The sequence below is a fragment of the Oncorhynchus nerka genome, linkage group LG25, assembly GCF_034236695.1.
Source record: "Oncorhynchus nerka isolate Pitt River linkage group LG25, Oner_Uvic_2.0, whole genome shotgun sequence".
In the NCBI taxonomy this organism is placed as follows: Eukaryota; Metazoa; Chordata; class Actinopteri; order Salmoniformes; family Salmonidae; genus Oncorhynchus; species Oncorhynchus nerka.
The window spans coordinates 13,663,047-13,681,901 of NC_088420.1; the positions used below are offsets into that span (position 1 = coordinate 13,663,047).

The window sequence follows — 18,855 nt, forward strand, 5'->3', positions numbered from 1 at the left end:
CTCTGCAGGCTCTGGGCCATGGATCCTCTCTGGAGGCAGGCTCCGGGCCATGGATCCTCTCTGGAGGCTCCGGGCCATGGATCCTCTCTGCAGGCTCCGGGCCATGGATCCTCTCTGCAGGCTCTGGGCCATGGATCCTCTCTGGAGGCTCCGGGCCATGGATCCTCTCTGCAGGCTCCGGGCCATGGATCCTCTCTGCAGGCTCCGGGCCATGGATCCTCTCTGGAGGCTCCGGGCCATGGATCCTCTCTGGAGGCTCCGGGCCATGGATCCTCTCTGGAGGCTCCGGGCCATGGATCGTCGCTGGAGGCTCCGGACTGCAGACCGTCGCCGGAGGCCTGGTGCGTGGAGCTGACACAGGACGTACTGGGCTGGGGAGATGCACTGGAGGCCGGGTGCGTGGAGCGGGCACAGGATGGACCGGGCTGGGGAGGCGCACTGGAGACGCAGTGCGTAGAACCGGCACACATTGTACCGGAACACTGACACTCTCCTCAAAGCGAGTGCGGAGAGCTGGCACAGGTGGCATCGGACGGCTAACATGCTCCTCAGGGCGACTGTCTTGCCTCTCCAGGCAAACCAACAGCTCTCTTCCATCACTCTCCTCAACTTTCTCCAACCACTCCTTGCTCGATCTATCCCAATATTCCTCGTCAGTCTCTGACTCACCCCTCAGCTCCGCCGGCCACCCCGGGTCAGCAGTGACCAGTGCTAGTCAGCCGTGACCAGTGCTAGTCAGCAGTGCTAGTCAGCAGTGACCAGTGCTAGTCAGCAGTGCTAGTCAGCAGTGACCAGTGCTAGTCAGCAGTGACCAGTGGTACTCAGCAGTGACCAGTGCTAGTCAGCAGTGCTAGTGACCAGTGCTAGTCAGCAGTGACCAGTGGTACTCAGCAGTGCTAGTCAGCAGTGCTAGTCAGCAGTGACCAGTGCTAGTCAGCAGTGAGCAGTGCTAGTCAGCAGTGCTAGTCAGCAGTGACCAGTGCTAGTCAGCAGTGCTAGTCAGAAGTGACCAGGGCTAGTCAGCAGTGCTAGTCAGCAGTGCTAGTCAGCAGTGACCAGTGGTACTCAGCAGTGACCAGTGGTACTCAGCAGTGACCAGTGCTAGTCAGCAGTGCTAGTCTACTATTACCTCAGAAGTCGTAAACCATTGTTGGCAGATGTTGGTGTACTTTTGTTGTCACACAGACATATCTGCTATTGGAATGTGTGTAATGCAAATGACCAGGGCCAAGGAGCTCACTGTACTGTACTTCTCTAATCGGTGAACCTTTTTAGCGAAGGTAAAACTTCTGTCAGTGAAGGATTAGCAGGCTATGCCGGGTGTTTTAGCGGTGAATAATGTTTATACATGTAATAGCCACTGGCATACATTTGACACCTCAAACGCTACATGCACTCAATGCTATTAGAGTGTAGTTAGGGTGTTGTTGTTCTACAGGTCCCAAGAGAAGGCTCACTCAGTAATAGGCCTGGATGAGGCTAGGGAGTATTGACATCTCTGCTTGTTTCCATTTCTGTGTCCTGACTTCAGATATACTGTAGCGTACACAGTGTGGTACTGTGGAGTTTTGGCATAATGCCTCTAAATCTACCCACCCCCCACTACAATGGAGCAGGTTTCAACACATTCAAGCTATCTCTGGCATAACTGTGAATTTCACTTTTTCTCAATGCAGTTCATCTCCATGTCAGCTATGTCCATCAAGGTGCAGGTATGTGCGTTGTGTGTTTCCAGAAAGCAGCTTACGTAAAGAGGTTTTTCCTTTGTGTGCAGGCCATTGGCTGCCAGATTTCCCCAGTTCTTCCCAGTTTGTTGGAAGGCAGTAGATGCTGGTTGCCTGGTTGGTGACTGCTACTGACTCTACTGCCCATGCTTGTCTCCCGATCATTTGAGAGGGAGGGATACATACAGTACGTGCTTGTCTCCCGATCATTTGAGAGGGAGGGATACATACAGTACGTGCTTGTCTCCCGATCATTTGAGAGGGAGGGATACATACAGTACGTGCTTGTCTCCCGATCATTTGAGAGGGAGGGATACATACAGTACGTGCTTGTCTCCCGATCATTTGAGAGGGAGGGATACATACAGTACGTGCTTGTCTCCCGATCATTTGAGAGGGATACATACAGTACGTGCTTGCCGTGACAGCGGCCTGGCTACAGCACTATTTACATATTTAAAGTGAGTGGCTCCTAGGGAGAGAGACATGCACATTTGACTTGAGTTTCTCACCTATCCCACATCAAGAGGTTTTTACTCAGTGAGTAGCAGCGTTTCTAGAGTACTAGCATCTCTGAACAGAGAGCGGGCTGTGATTTGCAAACCAAGTGCAATGCGAAAATGTCAGCAGTCAGACGTCCACCAGCAGGTGGTCCCTAAAACGCAGCGCCAAACGAACGGCCGATCAACATTCGGTGTGTGTGTGGTCCCTAACACAGGTTAGTGTTTAGCTGGGAGGGCAGAGTGAGGGCACTAGTTATTTCCCCCAATACAGGTGCTCCTTTGTACAAGGAGTGCTGGTGGTTAGTGGTAGGGTTGTGAGCTTTGAAGTTCAACAGGTGATATACATATTCGTGTGTATACATTTTTTTTCTCTTTTGAAATGAAAGGAAAAATCGAACATGTTGTTGTGGGGAAAGCATTATAAAGAACCGTTGATAACAAGGATTGGGGAGGTCAACTGAAAGCAGTTGATCTATTTTGGAAAACTTGCTACTGGAAGACCGTCTGTATCAGAATGATAGTGATTCTGTGGGAACCGTACGTTTTCTCATCCATCCCACTCATCCCAACCTCGCATCCTGGTTAGGGGGTCAAACCTCTCCTATTTACTAATAGTCTGTCACCACGGCAACTCAACACAGCCCCGGAGAAATCCCACCAATGCATGTAAGAGAGATTGTGACTGTTGGGAGTCCTCACTAGAAAAAGAGAATATATGGCTGATTCAACTTCACTTTTTGAAATGAGTCTCCTTTCTTGATAATGGAAAGATTTTTGATATACCAGCACTACCTGTGCTACCAAACACACCATTTGATACTGTTAATCTAGCGTGCTGTAATCCATCTTTAAACATTTGATCTGCACTGTCATACTCAGGGGATATTTTGACTCATTTCAGGGGGTTTGATTTATGTGCACATGTTTCTAATGAAATAATCTGAGTGGTTGAATCATGCTTTAATATGTGACAGTTTGATACTGTACTCCTGGAAGTCTCCTCCAATCCCCTCCAGCCTCCCAGATCTTTCCTCTCTCCATAAACCAGCGACCTCACTGGATGTGTGAGGTCAGCACTGTGGAGTTTCGCTGTAAATCTACCATCACTAGAGAATGAGTCACTCAGCACGGCTCCTCCAGTCCTATCTGTTGCCAGTGGGATACCCCTGAGGTCCTCATGTTACAGTCTTTCATAGGGAACCTTCACGCTTACTTCACCATTTTTTATTTATTTAATTGCGCCATTTTTTTTAAACATCTGTTTTTCCAAGAGGAAACTACTTCACACAATGTAGATTTAAGCAAATGTTGTGAAAACTTTACTTTTGGCACTTTGACCTTCTCTAAGGGTTTTGATGTTGATATAGAATTGTGAACAGAGATTTGTGATGGTTTGGTGGCTCCCCATGATCAAAGCTGGATGGCAGTCTCCTCCGCTTTCTCTCGCTAGTCTCTCATGTCTCGGGACAATCGCTCTGGCAGTGCTAAGACGCAGCTGTGTTTGTACTGCAGTGGCGTGCTGGACTTTATCCCCATTCCTCCTGCTGACCCTCTCTGGGGGGTTGGGGGAGAGGAGAGGAGCAGAGCAGAGTGGTAGGTGGGGTTAGTCACTCCCCAGGTGGCTGAATCTCCCCCATCTCCTCTCCTGGACGCCACAGCCCTATCCTTGGCTCTTACTCTCGGACGCAGAAAACTATGGTGGAATTAGCTGTGATTACCGGAAAAGTGGACAGGTCAGCATTTGGATGGGACACAAAAATGCCTCCCCCGTCCCCCCGGCTGTCCTGCCGACAGGCCGTTAGCCTCGGCATGGGCAGTAAGAGGGAGAGGTGGACTGTGCAGGAATGCAGTCGACGGCAGTTTACTGTTTTGCCTTTCAGAGGTAACCAAGCATGTCCACACAGTTTTTCTTTCCCCTGCTCCTCTCCGGCAGAGATAAAAGAGGCTGCTTGGAAAAGGAGAGGGGGGGGGGGGGGAGAGAGGATGATTGTTGATCGGCACAGCCCCAAGAAAAGGGCTCAGCGGCCAGCCTTTCTGGTCAGGAGAGAGCCTAGAGCCAGCCTTTCTGGTCAGGAGAGAGTCTGGAGCCAGCCTTTCTGGTCGGGAGAGAGCCTAGAGCCAGCCTTTCTGGTCAGGAGAGAGTCTGGAGCCAGCCTTTCTGGTCGGGAAAGAGCCTAGAGCCAGCCTTTCTGGTCAGGAGAAAGCCTAGAGCCAGCCTTTCTGGTCGGGAAAGAGCCTAGAGCCAGCCTTTGGTCGGGAAAGAGCCTAGAGCCATCCTTTCTGGTCGGGAAAGAGCCTAGAGCCATCCTTTCTGGTTGGGAGAGAGCCTAGAGCCAGCCTTTCTGGTCAGGAGAGAGCCTAGAGCCAGCCTTTCTGGTCGGGAGAGAGCCTAGAGCCAGCCTTTCTGGTCGGGAGAGAGCCTAGAGCCAGCCTTTCTGGTCGGGAGAGAGCCTAGAGCCAGCCTTTCTGGTTGGGAAAGAGCCTAGAGCCAGCCTTTCTGGTCAGGAGAGAGTCTGGAGCCAGCCTTTCTGGTCAGGAGAGAGTCTGGAGTTGGTTGTGGAGTTAAAAGCTTGGAGCTGGGTCTTTGGTCCCTGGTCTCAGACTATTCTTAACTGTAGTCCCAAGGTAAAAAATGTTGCCTTTACGTTCCACACATCTGGAAGTTCTCACAAAGACTTGTACAATAGCCCACCTGTGCTTCATAACTGCAGCGGTGCTGGTGAAGACAGGAAAATTAAGTCCTCAACTTTCACAGCACAGGATGAATCATGTCTGTCTGCTGAGGGCTCAGTGCTGTTAGTGAATGATGCTGTTCGTCTGGTTATATTCACCAGCTATGGAGCCTTTGCACAGTTTCCCAAATAGTGCTATGGTACTCACTGGTGTGTCTTGGCTATTTCAAAGGAACGAAACATTGGCTAATTCCATTTGTCTGGAGAACAAAAGGAAATAGCATGTTGTCAAGAATGTTATAAAATCATTAGGTTTTTGGCCAAAACCATTTAAGAGCTACTGCCTTTGAGAACTTTTAGAATAACACTACATGTATGGGGAAATATCAGTGTCGAAACAGACCTGCTGGTAGTCAACACATGTCACACAGGTCACTGAAAGCACCATTGGGCTGTTCTACGGCTAGTTAACATGGACCCTATGTGAGAGTTCAGAGCACTTCGGAGCGGAGATTGTGTCGGTAGCTGCTGGCTTTTACTGAGCTCATTTGTTCCCACTTATCATGAATTACAACTATATAAAGGCTTTATATAGCATACATAAAGGCTTCATAAGCACTACATGAATGCTTCACAAATGATCTCTAAGCATATATCATACTCTATATGTCATTATTATGAAGCCTTTATGTATGCTCTATAAAGCCTTTTTGTATGCTCAATAAAGCCTTTATGTATGCTCAATAAAGCCTTTATGTATGCTCTATAAAGCCTTTATGTATGCTCAATAAAGCCTTTATGTATGCTCTATAAAGCCTTTATGTAGGCTCTATAAAGCCTTTATGTAGGCTCTATAAAGCCTTTATGTAGGCTCTATAAAGCCTTTATGTAGGCTCTATAAAGCCTTTATAAGCTGTACTTCGTTTAACGTGTGACTGCTCATTTAGATTGTCTGCCCCAAGGCCTGTACAGTATCCATGTCACTATTACTAAAACACCCTATCAGGCCTCTGATAGTGGTTAGTTCAGGAGGCCTGTACAGTATCCATGTCACTATTACTAAAACATGCTATCAGGCCTCTGATAGTGTTTAGTTCAGGAGGCCTCTGATAGTGGTTAGTTCAGGAGAGACCCTCTGATATTACTAAAACATGCTATCAGGCCTCTGATAGTGTTTAGTTCAGGATAGTGGTTAGTTCAGGAGACCTCTGATAGTGGTTAGTTCAGAAGGCCTGTACAGTATCCATGTCACTATTACTAAAACATGCTATCAGGCCTCTGATAGTGTTTAGTTCAGGAGGCCTGTACAGTATCCATGTCACTATTACTAAAACACCCTATCAGGCCTCTGATAGTGGTTAGTTCAGGAGGCCTGTACAGTATCCATGTCACTATTACTTAAACACGCTATCAGGCCTCTGATAGTGGTTAGTTCAGGAGGCCTCTGATAGTGGTTAGTTCAGGAGGCCTGTACAGTATCCATGTCACTATTACTAAAACACCCTATCAGGCCTCTGATAGTGGTTAGTTCAGGAGGCCTCTGATAGTGGTTAGTTCAGGAGGCCTGTACAGTATCCATGTCACTATTACTAAAACACCCTATCAGGCCTCTGATAGTGGTTAGTTCAGGAGGCCTCTGATAGTGGTTAGTTCAGGAGGCCTCTGATAGTGGTTAGTTCAGGAGGCCTCTGATAGTGGTTAGTTCAGGAGGCTTCTGATATTGGTTAGTTCAGGAGACCTCTGATAGTGGTTAGTTCAGGAGGCCTGTACAGTATCCATGTCACTATTACTAAAACACCCTATCAGGCCTCTGATAGTGGTTAGTTCAGGAGGCCTCTGATAGTGGTTAGTTCAGGAGGCCGGTACAGTATCCATGTCACTATTACTAAAACACGCTATCAGGCCTCTGATAGTGGTTAGTTCAGGAGGCCTCTGATAGTGGTTAGTTCAGGAGGCCTGTACAGTATCCATGTCACTATTACTAAAACACCCTATCAGGCCTCTGATAGGTGGTTAGTTCAGGAGGACTCTGATAGATGGTTAGTTCAGGAGGACTCTGATAGATGGTTAGTTCAGGAGGACTCTGATAGGTGGTTAGTTCAGGAGGACTCTGATAGGTGGTTAGTTCAGGAGGACTCTGATAGATGGTTAGTTCAGGAGGACTCTGATAGGTGGTTAGTTCAGGAGGACTCTGATAGGTGGTTAGTTCAGGAGGACTCTGATAGGTGGTTAGTTCAGGAGGACTCTGATGGGTGGTTAGTTCAGGAGGACTCTGATGGGTGGTTAGTTCAGGAGGACTCTGATGGGTGGTTAGTTCAGGAGGACTCTGATAGGTGGTTAGTTCAGGAGGACTCTGATAGGTGGTTAGTTCAGGAGGACTCTGATAGAAGTCAAAGATGCTTGGAAGGCCCCGTTTGATCCTTCTGTTGTTATTCTAGTTACATTTGTCTGTAATGGAAGATAATGCTTGGGATTGGGATCATTATTTCACGCCAATATGCCAACATTTTTGATTCCCACATGTTTCAGATGAGGGTGATGTTGACTGAATGAATGGTGGATTTCCATACCGACATGATGTGGATAAGAACAGTGTGTCCTTTAAAATCACTATTCTTCTCTCCTGATGATCTCTTGCTCAACCAGAAGCATTCATACTGCAAACTAGATAACTTCATGAATGATGGGCTGCAGGAGGCCTTTTGTAAATAAGTATTTTGTATTTTTATGCTCAAGTCAGCACTGGTTTTACGGTCCTCTTTGAACTGTAGCTAATGAAATGCCACTTTCTTAGGGTACGGTAGATTCCATGCCAATCCTACATCTTAATGAACACTATCTTTTGTGCAGAAAAGGTGTCAGGTCATGAACCTGACCCCGTTCTTTGAATGGCACGATATACACCACATTTACTTCATGTTCTCTCTGCTACCGCACGGCAAGTGGTATCGGAGCGCCAAGTCTAGGACCAAAAGGCTCCTTAACAGCTTCTACCCTCAAGCCATAAGACTGCTGAACAATTCATAAAATGCCCCCCCTCCATTTGTTTTGCACACTGCTGCTACTCGCTGTTTATTGTCTATGCATAGTCACTTCACCCCTACCCTACCCCTACCTATGTACAAATTACCGCAGCTAACTTGTGCCCCCGCACACTGACTCAGTATTGGTACCCCCTGTATATAGCCTCATTATTGTTTTTTTATTGTTACTTTTTATCATTTTTTACTTTAGTATATTTGGTAAATATTTTCTTAACTCCTCTTGAACTGCACTGTTAGTTAAGGGCTTGTAAGTATGCATGTCACGGTAAAGTCTACACTTGTATTCGCCGCATGTGACAAAGTTTGATTTGATTCGAAAGCTGCTGCAGTGTCTGCACTGTCAGCATCAATATAATCAAAGACTTTGAGGCCATTGCCTCAGGGTGATTACAGGCAATTGGAGTGGCCACTTCTGTAGAAGTAATCAATACCCTTAGGGCTTGTCTCGGTGTAGGAGACTGGGAAAGCTCGTCTCGTCTCGGTGTAGGAGGCTGGGAAAGCTTGTCTCGTCTCGGTGTAGGAGGCTGGGAAAGCTCGTCTCGGTGTAGAAGGCTGGGAAAGCTCGTCTCGGTGTAGGAGGCTGGGAAAGCTTGTCTCGTCTCAGTGTAGGAGACTGGGAAAGCTTGTCTCGGTGTAGGAGGCTGGGAAAGCTTGTCTCGTCTCAGTGTAGGAGACTGGGAAAGATTGTCTCGGTGTAGGAGGCTGGGAAAGCTCGTCTCGGTGTAGGTGGCTGGGAAAGCTTGTCTCGTCTCAGTGTAGGAGACTGGGAAAGCTCGTCTCGGTGTAGGAGACTGGGAAAGCTCGTCTCGGTGTAGGAGGCTGGGAAAGCTCGTCTCGGTGTAGGAGGCTGGGAAAGCTTGTCTCGGTGTAGGAGGCTGGGAAAGCTAGTTTTGTCTCGGTGTAGGAGGCTCGGAAAGCTTGTCTTGTCTCGGTGTAGGAGACTGGGAAAGCTCGTCTCGGTGTAGGAGGCTGGGAAAGCTTGTCTCGTCTCAGTGTAGGAGACTGGGAAAGATTGTCTCGTCTCGGTGTAGGAGGCTGGGAACGCTCGTCTCGGTGTAGGAAGCTGGGAACGCTCGTCTCGGTGTAGGAGACTGGGAAAGCTCGTCTCGGTGTAGGAGACTGGGAAAGCTCGTCTCGGTGTAGGAGACTGGGAAAGCTCGTCTCTGTGTAGGAGACTGGGAAAGCTCGTCTCTGTGTAGGAGACTGGGAAAGCTCGTCTCAGTGTAGGAGGCTGGGAAAGCTTGTCTTGTCTCGGTGTAGGAGACTGGGAAAGCTCGTCTCGTCTCGGTGTAGGAGGCTGGGAAAGCTCGTCTCGGTGTAGGAGACTGGGAAAGCTCGTCTCGGTGTAGGAGGCTGGGAAAGCTCGTCTCGGTGTAGGAGGCTGGGAAAGCTCGTCTCGGTGTAGGAGGCTGGGAAAGCTCGTCTCGGTGTAGGAGGCTGGGAAAGCTCGTCTCGGTGTAGGAGGCTGGGAAAGCTCGTCTCGTCTCTGTGTAGGAGGCTGGGAAAGCTCGTCTCGTCTCTGTGTAGGAGGCTGGGAAAGCTCGTCTCGTCTCTGTGTAGGAGGCTGGGAAAGCTCGTCTCGTCTCTGTGTAGGAGGCTGGGAAAGCTCGTCTCGTCTCTGTGTAGGAGGCTGGGAAAGCTCGTCTCGGTGTAGGAGGCTGGGAAAGCTCGTCTCGGTGTAGGAGGCTGGGAAAGCTCGTCTCGTCTCGGTGTAGGAGGCTGGGAAAGCTCGTCTCGGTGTAGGAGGCTGGGAAAGCTCGTCTCGGTGTAGGAGGCTGGGAAAGCTCGTCTTGTCTCGGTGTAGGAGGCTGGGAAAGCTCGTCTTGTCTCTGTGTAGGAGGCTGGGAAAGCTCGTCTTGTCTCTGTGTAGGAGGCTGGGAAAGCTCGTCTTGTCTCTGTGTAGGAGGCTGGGAAAGCTCGTCTCGGTGTAGGAGACTGGGAAAGCTCGTCTCGGTGTAGGAGACTGGGAAAGCTCGTCTCGGTGTAGGAGACTGGGAAAGCTCGTCTCGGTGTAGGAGACTGGGAAAGCTCGTCTCGTCTCTGTGTAGGAGGCTGGGAAAGCTCGTCTCGTCTCTGTGTAGGAGGCTGGGAAAGCTCGTCTCGTCTCTGTGTAGGAGGCTGGGAACGCTCGTCTCGTCTCTGTGTAGGAGGCTGGGAAAGCTTGTCTCGTCTCTGTGTAGGAGTCTGGGAAAGCTCGTCTCGTCTCTGTGTAGGAGTCTGGGAAAGCTCGTCTCGTCTCTGTGTAGGAGGCTGGGAACGCTCGTCTCGTCTCTGTGTAGGAGGCTGGGAAAGCTTGTCTCGTCTCTGTGTAGGAGTCTGGGAAAGCTTGTCTCGTCTCTGTGTAGGAGTCTGGGAAAGCTCGTCTCGTCTCTGTGTAGGAGTCTGGGAAAGCTCGTCTCGTCTCTGTGTAGGAGTCTGGGAAAGCTCGTCTCGTCTCTGTGTAGGAGTCTGGGAAAGCTCGTCTCGTCTCTGTGTAGGAGGCTGGGAAAGCTCGTCTCGGTGTAGGAGGCTGGGAAAGCTCGTCTTGGTGTAGGAGGCAGGGAAAGCTCGTCTCGGTGTAGGAGACTGGGAAAGCTCGTCTCGGTGTAGGAGACTGGGAAAGCTCGTCTTGTCTCGGTGTAGGAGGCTGGGAAAGCTCGTCTTGTCTCTGTGTAGGAGGCTGGGAAAGCTCGTCTTGTCTCTGTGTAGGAGGCTGGGAAAGCTCGTCTTGTCTCTGTGTAGGAGGCTGGGAAAGCTCGTCTCGGTGTAGGAGACTGGGAAAGCTCGTCTCGGTGTAGGAGACTGGGAAAGCTCGTCTCGGTGTAGGAGACTGGGAAAGCTCGTCTCGGTGTAGGAGACTGGGAAAGCTCGTCTCGGTGTAGGAGACTGGGATCGTCTCGGTGTAGGAGACTGGGAAAGCTCGTCTCGGTGTAGGAGACTGGGAAAGCTCGTCTCGGTGTAGGAGACTGGGAAAGCTCGTCTCGGTGTAGGAGACTGGGAAAGCTCGTCTCGGTGAATTAGACATGTATCGTCTTTGTGTGAGATCAGTGCCATCCTTTGTGTTTCATGTGAAGGGGGCGGTGATGAGAAGGAGGATCAGGGTGTGTCTCCACTTCCTGAGGTGAACACTGTCATTAATATACTCCATTGTCCTGTACTTACCTCGGCCACACTGATGTAGTTGGTGTTCTGTGCTAATGTCTCTCACTCTCTTTCTCTCTCTTGCTCTCTCTCTCTCCTCCCCCATCCTCCCTGTATAGTTGAAACAGTTGGACAAGGCAGCGGCGGCGGCCCACACCTATTTCCAGGCAAACCCGGAGAGCGTGGAGATGGATCAGAACCTGGAGCAGTACAAGGCTCTGGAGGGCACCAACCTGGACCACTTTGTGGACAGAGAAGCACGGCCACATCAGGTGAGAGTGTGGAACAGGGACCTTTTTGTTTCGGTTTTCCAGACTCAGATTAAGCCTAGTCCTAGACCCTGATGTATTTTCAATTGAGTTTTTCTTTTGAGAATGATTTTGAATCCAAGACCAGGCTTAATCTATGTCCTGAAACCTCCCCTCAGTGTCAGTGTTCTTCAGACTGTCATTGATCCATGCCTTTTTGATTATTTAACCAATTCAGGCCTTGTTCCAATACCTTTAAATTACATCATTCTATTCTGTTTTCCCTGATTAACTAATCACTAATCTGACATGGTTGGATTGGCAATAGTGTGCTAAGGAACCATGCTTTTACTTATCCAATCACTTATGGGTCAGTAATTACCTAAAGGGAGAAAGGATGCATTTGAATGCTATTGGAACAGGCCCTGATACAGATAGAGGCTCCTCAGAGCCCCCAGTGCTTGCCTTATCGTTGCTTTGGCAGGACCAGGCAGGGTTGCTCTCTCTTAAACCCTCTTGCCTCTTTCTGCCAAATAGAATTTGGTATACAGTCTTGGAGTTGAACGTGATGGTGTTGTCAGGTCTTCGTATTGTATTGAATACCGTATGAATCCTGCCTACAGTACAGTTCATACATAGTCCGTGCCAGTTAGCGTCAGCTGAACCAGGGTGCTGTTTTTAACATTGTTTTCCTGCTTCCTTTCTCTCTTTTGCCGTTCTAAATTAAACTTTATGTGGCTGCATTCTTTGTCTAAATGGTTGTTTTGTCTTTTGTGGAAACATTTTCATGTCTTTAGGATGACAGTGGTCACTACAGTTTAATGAGAGGAGAAGTTTAGGCCATTGACCTTTGCTTTGCTTGCACGGAAGCCAATAAAGGTCTGATTGTGGAGGGCTGTGTCAATGCTCGCACACACTGTTCTCATTCTGTGGAGGGCTGTGTCAATGCTCACACACACTGTTGTCATTCTGTGGAGGGCTGTGTCAATGCTCACACACACTGTTGTCATTCTGTGGAGGGCTGTGTCAATGCTCACACACACTGTTGTCATTCTGTGGAGGGCTGTGTCAATGCTCACACACTGTTGTCATTCTGTGGAGGGCTGTGTCAATGCTCACACACTGTTGTCATTCTGTGGAGGGCTGTGTCAATGCTCACACACTGTTGTCATTCTGTGGAGGGCTGTGTCAATGCTCACACACACTGTTTTTTTATTTTTTATTTATTTATTTCACCTTTATTTAACCAGGTAAGCAAGTTGAGAACAAGTTCTCATTTACAATTGCGACCTGGCCAAGATAAAGCAAAGCAGTTCGACACATACAACGACACAGAGTTACACATGGAGTAAAACAAACATACAGTCAATAATACAGTAAAAAAAACAAGTCTATATACAATGTGAGCAAATTAGGTGAGAAGGGAGGTAAAGGCAAAAAAGGCCATGGTGGCAAAGTAAATACAATATAGCAAGTAAAACACTGGAATGGTAGTTTTGCAATGGAAGAATGTGCAAAGTAGAAATAAAAATAATGGGGTGCAAAGGAGCAAAATAAATAAATAAATTAAATACAGTTGGGAAAGAGGTAGTTGTTTGGGCTAAATTATAGGTGGGCTATGTACAGGTGCAGTAATCTGTAAGATGCTCTGACAGTTGGTGCTTAAAGCTAGTGAGGGAGATAAGTGTTTCCAATTTAAGAGATTTTTGTAGTTCGTTCCAGTCATTGGCAGCAGAGAACTGGAAGGAGAGGCGGCCAAAGAAAGAATTGGTTTTGGGGGTGACTAGAGAGATATACCTGCTGGAGCGTGTGCTACAGGTGGGAGATGCTATGGTGACCAGCGAGCTGAGATAAGGGGGACTTTACCTAGCAGGGTCTTGTAGATGACATGGAGCCAGTGGGTTTGGCGACGAGTATGAAGCGAGGGCCAGCCAACGAGAGCGTACAGGTCGCAATGGTGGGTAGTATATGGGGCTTTGGTGACAAAACGGATTGCACTGTGATAGACTGCATCCAATTTGTTGAGTAGGGTATTGGAGGCTATTTTGTAAATGACATCGCCAAAGTCGAGGATTGGTAGGATGGTCAATTTTACAAGGGTATGTTTGGCAGCATGAGTGAAGGATGCTTTGTTGCGAAATAGGAAGCCAATTCTAGATTTAACTTTGGATTGGAGATGTTTGATATGGGTCTGGAAGGAGAGTTTACAGTCTAACCAGACACCTAAGTATTTGTAGTTGTCCACGTATTCTAAGTCAGAGCCGTCCAGAGTAGTGATGTTGGACAGGCGGGTAGGTGCAGGTAGCGATCGGTTGAAGAGCATGCATTTAGTTTTACTTGTATTTAAGAGCAATTGGAGGCCACGGAAGGAGAGTTGTATGGCATTGAAGCTTGCCTGGAGGGTTGTTAACACAGTGTCCAAAGAAGGGCCGGAAGTATACAGAATGGTGTCGTCTGCGTAGAGGTGGATCAGAGACTCACCAGCAGCAAGAGCGACCTCATTGATGTATACAGAGAAGAGAGTCGGTCCAAGAATTGAACCCTGTGGCACCCCCATAGAGACTGCCAGAGGTCCGGACAGCAGACCCTCCGATTTGACACACTGAACTCTATCAGAGAAGTAGTTGGTGAACCAGGCGAGGCAATCATTTGAGAAACCAAGGCTGTCGAGTCTGCCGATGAGGATGTGGTGGTTGACAGAGTCGAAAGCCTTGGCCAGATCAATGAATACGGCTGCACAGTAATGTTTCTTATCGATGGCGGTTAAGATATCGTTTAGGACCTTGAGCGTGGTTGAGGTGCACCCATGACCAGCTCTGAAACCAGATTGCATAGCAGAGAAGGTATGGTGAGATTCGAAATGGTCGGTAATCTGTTTGTTGACTTGGCTTTCGAAGACCTTAGAAAGGCATGGTAGGATAGATATAGGTCTGTAGCAGTTTGGGTCAAGAGTGTCCCCCTTTGAAGAGGGGGATGACCGCAGCTGCTTTCCAATCTTTGGGAATCTCAGATGACACGAAAGAGAGGTTGAACAGGCTAGTAATAGGGGTGGCAACAATTTCGGCAGATAATTTTAGAAAGAAAGGGTCCAGATTGTCTAGCCCGGCTGATTTGTAGGGGTCCAGATTTTTCAGCTCTTTCAGAACTTCAGCTGAATGGATTTGGGAGAAGGAGAAATGGGGAAGGCTTGGGCGAGTTGCTGTTGGGGGTGCAGTGCTGTTGACCGGGGTAGGAGTTGCCAGGTGGAAAGCATGGCCAGCCGTAGAAAAATGCTTATTGAAATTCTCAATTATGGTGGATTTATCAGTGGTGACAGTGTTTCCTATCTTCAGTGCAGTGGGCAGCTGGGAGGAGGTGTTCTTATTCTCCATGGACTTTACAGTGTCCCAGAACTTTTTAGAGTTAGTGTTGCAGGAAGCAAATTTCTGCTTGAAAAAGCTAGCCTTGGCTTTTCTAACTGCCTGTGTATAACGGTTTCTAGCTTCCCTGAACAGCTGCATATCACGGGGGCTGTTCGATGCTAATGCAGAACGCCATAGGATGTTTTTGTGTTGGTTAAGGGCAGTCAGGTCTGGGGAGAACCAAGGGCTATATCTGTTCCTGGTTCTAATTTTCTTGAATGGGGCATGTTTATTTAAGATTGTTAGGAAGGCGTTTTTAAAAATATCCAGGCATCCTCTACTGACGGGATGAGATCAATATCCTTCCAGGACACCCCCAGGTCGATTAGAAAGGCCTGCTCGCTGAAGTGTTTCAGGGAGCGTTTTACAGTGATGAGTGGAGGTCGTTTGACCGCTGACCCATTACGGATGCAGGCAATGAGGCAGTGATCGCTGAGATCTTGGTTGAAGACAGCAGAGGTGTATTTAGAGGGGAAGTTGGTTAGGATGATATCTATGAGGGTGCCCGTGTTTAAGGCTTTGGGGGTACCTGGTAGGTTCATTGATAATTTGTGTGAGATTGAGGGCATCAAGTTTAGATTGTAGGATGGCTGGGGTGTTAAGCATGTTCCAGTTTAGGTCGCCTAGCAGCACGAGCTCTGAAGATAGATGGGGGCAATCAGTTCACATATGGTGTCCAGAGCACAGCTGGGGGCAGAGGGTGGTCTATAGCAGGCGGCAACGGTGAGAGACTTGTTTTTAGAGAGGTGGATTTTTAAAAGTAGAAGTTCAAATTGTTTGGGTACAGACCTGGATAGTAGGACAGAACTCTGCAGGCTATCTTTGCAGTAGATTGCAACACCGCCCCTTTGGCAGTTCTATCTTGTCTGAAAATGTTGTAGTTTGGAATTAAAATTTCTGAATTTTTGGTGGTCTTCCTAAGCCAGGATTCAGACACAGCTAGAACATCCGGGTTGGCAGAGTGTGCTAAAGCAGTGAAAAGAACAAACTTAGGGAGGAGGCTTCTAATGTTAACATGCATGAAACCAAGGCTATTACGGTTACAGAAGTCATCAAAAGAGAGCGCCTGGGGAATAGGAGTGGAGCTAGGCACTGCAGGGCCTGGATTCACCTCTACATCGCCAGAGGAACATAGGAGGAGAAGAATAAGGGTACGGCTAAAAGCAATAAGAATTGGTCGTCTAGAACGTCTGGAACAGAGAGTAAAAGGAGGTTTCTGGGGGCGATAAAATAGCATCAAGGTATTACATTTACATTTAAGTCATTTAGCAGACGCTCTTATCCAGAGCGACTTACAAATTGGTGCATTCACCTTATGACATCCAGTGGAGCAGCCACTTTACAATAGTGCATCTAAATCTTTTAAGGGGGGTGAGAAGGATTACTTTATCCTATCCTAGGTATTCCTTAAAGAGGTGGGGTTTCATGTGTCTCCGGAAGGTGGTGATTGACTCCGCTGTCCTGGCGTCGTGAGGGAGTTTGTTCCACCATTGGGGGGCCAGAGCAGCGAACAGTTTTGACTGGGCTGAGCGGGAACTGTACTTCTTCAGTGGTAGGGAGGCGAGCAGGCCAGAGGTGGATGAACGCAGTGCCCTTGTTTGGGTGTAGGGCCTGATCAGAGCCTGGAGGTACTGAGGTGCCGTTCCCCTCACAGCTCCGTAGGCAAGCACCATGGTCTTGTAGCGGATGCGAGCTTCAACTGGAAGCCAGTGGAGAGAGCGGAGGAGCGGGGTGACGTGAGAGAACTTGGGAAGGTTGAACACCAGACGGGCTGCGGCGTTCTGGATGAGTTGTAGGGGTTTAATGGCACAGGCAGGGAGCCCAGCCAACAGCGAGTTGCAGTAATCCAGACGGGAGATGACAAGTGCCTGGATTAGGACCTGCGCCGCTTCCTGTGTGAGGCAGGGTCGTACTCTGCGGATGTTGTAGAGCATGAACCTACAGGAACGGGCCACCGCCTTGATGTTAGTTGAGAACGACAGGGTGTTGTCCAGGATCACGCCAAGGTTCTTAGCGCTCTGGGAGGAGGACACAGTGGAGTTGTCAACCGTGATGGCGAGATCATGGAACGGGCAGTCCTTCCCGGGAGGAAGAGCAGCTCCGTCTTGCCGAGGTTCAGCTTGAGGTGGTGATCCGTCATCCACACTGATATGTCTGCCAGACATGCAGAGATGCGATTCGCCACCTGGTCATCAGAAGGGGGAAAGGAGAAGATTAATTGTGTGTCGTCTGCATAGCAATGATAGGAGAGACCATGTGAGGTTATGACAGAGCCAAGTGACTTGGTGTATAGCGAGAATAGGAGAGGGCCTAGAACAGAGCCCTGGGGGACACCAATGGTGAGAGCACGTGGTGAGGAGACGGATTCTCGCCACGCCACCTGGTAGGAGCGACCTGTCAGGTAGGACGCAATCCAAGCGTGGGCCGCGCCGGAGATGCCCAACTCGGAGAGGGTGGAGAGGAGGATCTGATGGTTCACAGTATCGAAGGCAGCCGATAGGTCTAGAAGGATGAGAGCAGAGGAGAGAGAGTTAGCTTTAGCAGTGCGGAGCGCCTCCGTGATACAGAGAAGAGCAGTCTCAGTTGAATGACTAGTCTTGAAACCTGACTGATTTGGATCAAGAAGGTCATTCTGAGAGAGATAGCGGGAGAGCTGGCCAAGGACGGCACGTTCAAGGGTTTTGGAGAGAAAAGAAAGAAGGGATACTGGTCTGTAGTTGTTGACATCGGAGGGATCGAGTGTAGGTTTTTTCAGAAGGGGTGCAACTCTCGCTCTCTTGAAGACGGAAGGGACGTAGCCAGCGGTCAGGGATGAGTTGATGAGCGAGGTGAGGTAAGGGAGAAGGTCTCCGGAAATGGTCTGGAGAAGAGAGGAGGGGATAGGGTCAAGCGGGCAGGTTGTTGGGTGGCCGGCCGTCACAAGACGCGAGATTTCATCTGGAGAGAGAGGGGAGAAAGAGGTCAGAGCACAAGGTAGGGCAGTGTGAGCAGAACCAGCGGTGTCGTTTGACTTAGCAAACGAGGATCGGATGTCGTCGACCTTCTTTTCAAAATGGTTGACGAAGTCATCTGCAGAGAGGGAGGAGGGGGAGGGGAGGGGGATTCAGGAGGGAGGAGAAGGTGGCAAAGAGCTTCCTAGGGTTAGAGGCAGATGCTTGGAATTTAGAGTGGTAGAAAGTTGCTTTAGCAGCAGCGACAGAAGAGGAAAATGTAGAGAGGAGGGAGTGAAAGGATGCCAGGTCCGCAGGGAGGCGAGTTTTCCTCCATTTCCGCTCGGCTGCCCGGAGCCCTGTTCTGTGAGCTCGCAATGAGTCGTCGAGCCACGGAGCGGGAGGGGAGGACCGAGCCAGCCTGGAGGATAGGGGACATAGAGAGTCAAAGGATGCAGAAAGGGAGGAGAGGAAGGTTGAGGAGGCAGAATCAGGAGATAGGTTGGAGAAGGTTTGAGCAGAGGGAAGAGATGATAGGATGGAAGAGGAGAGAGTAGCGGGGGAGAGAGAGCGAAGGTTGGGACGGCGCGATACCATCCGAGTAGGGGCAGTGTGGGAAGTGTTGGATGAGAGCGAGAGGGAAAAGGATACAAGGTAGTGGTCGGAGACTTGGAGGGGAGTTGCAATGAGGTTAGTGGAAGAACAGCATCTAGTAAAGATGAGGTCGAGCGTATTGCCTGCCTTGTGAGTAGGGGGGAAGGTGAGAGGGAGAGGTCAAAAGAGGAGAGGAGTGGAAAGAAGGAGGCAGAGAGGAATGAGTCAAAGGTAGACGTGGGGAGGTTAAAGTCGCCCAGAACTGTGAGAGGTGAGCCGTCCTCAGGAAAGGAGCTTATCAAGGCATCAAGCTCATTGATGAACTCTCCGAGGGAACCTGGAGGGCGATAAATGATAAGGATGTTAAGCTTGAAAGGGCTGGTAACTGTGACAGCATGGAATTCAAAGGAGGCGATAGACAGATGGGTAAGGGGAGAAAGAGAATGACCACTTGGGAGAGATGAGGATCCCGGTGCCACCACCCCGCTGACCAGAAGCTCTCGGGGTGTGCGAGAACACGTGGGCGGACGAAGAGAGAGCAGTAGGAGTAGCAGTGTTATCTGTGGTGATCCATGTTTCCGTCAGTGCCAAGAAGTCGAGGGACTGGAGGGAGGCATAG

General features: G+C 49.2%; 1 protein-coding gene across 1 annotated transcript in view; it reads left to right on the plus strand.

Annotated features, from left to right (window-relative positions):
• LOC115108852 (prolyl 3-hydroxylase 2-like) overlaps positions 1-18,855 on the plus strand; it is a 158,663-nt gene that overhangs the window by 80,926 nt on the left and 58,882 nt on the right. Inside the window, exon 2 of the mRNA XM_065009574.1 lies at positions 11,183-11,335. Coding sequence (XP_064865646.1) covers positions 11,183-11,335 — 153 coding nt within the window. The remainder of the gene's footprint in view (positions 1-11,182; positions 11,336-18,855) is intronic.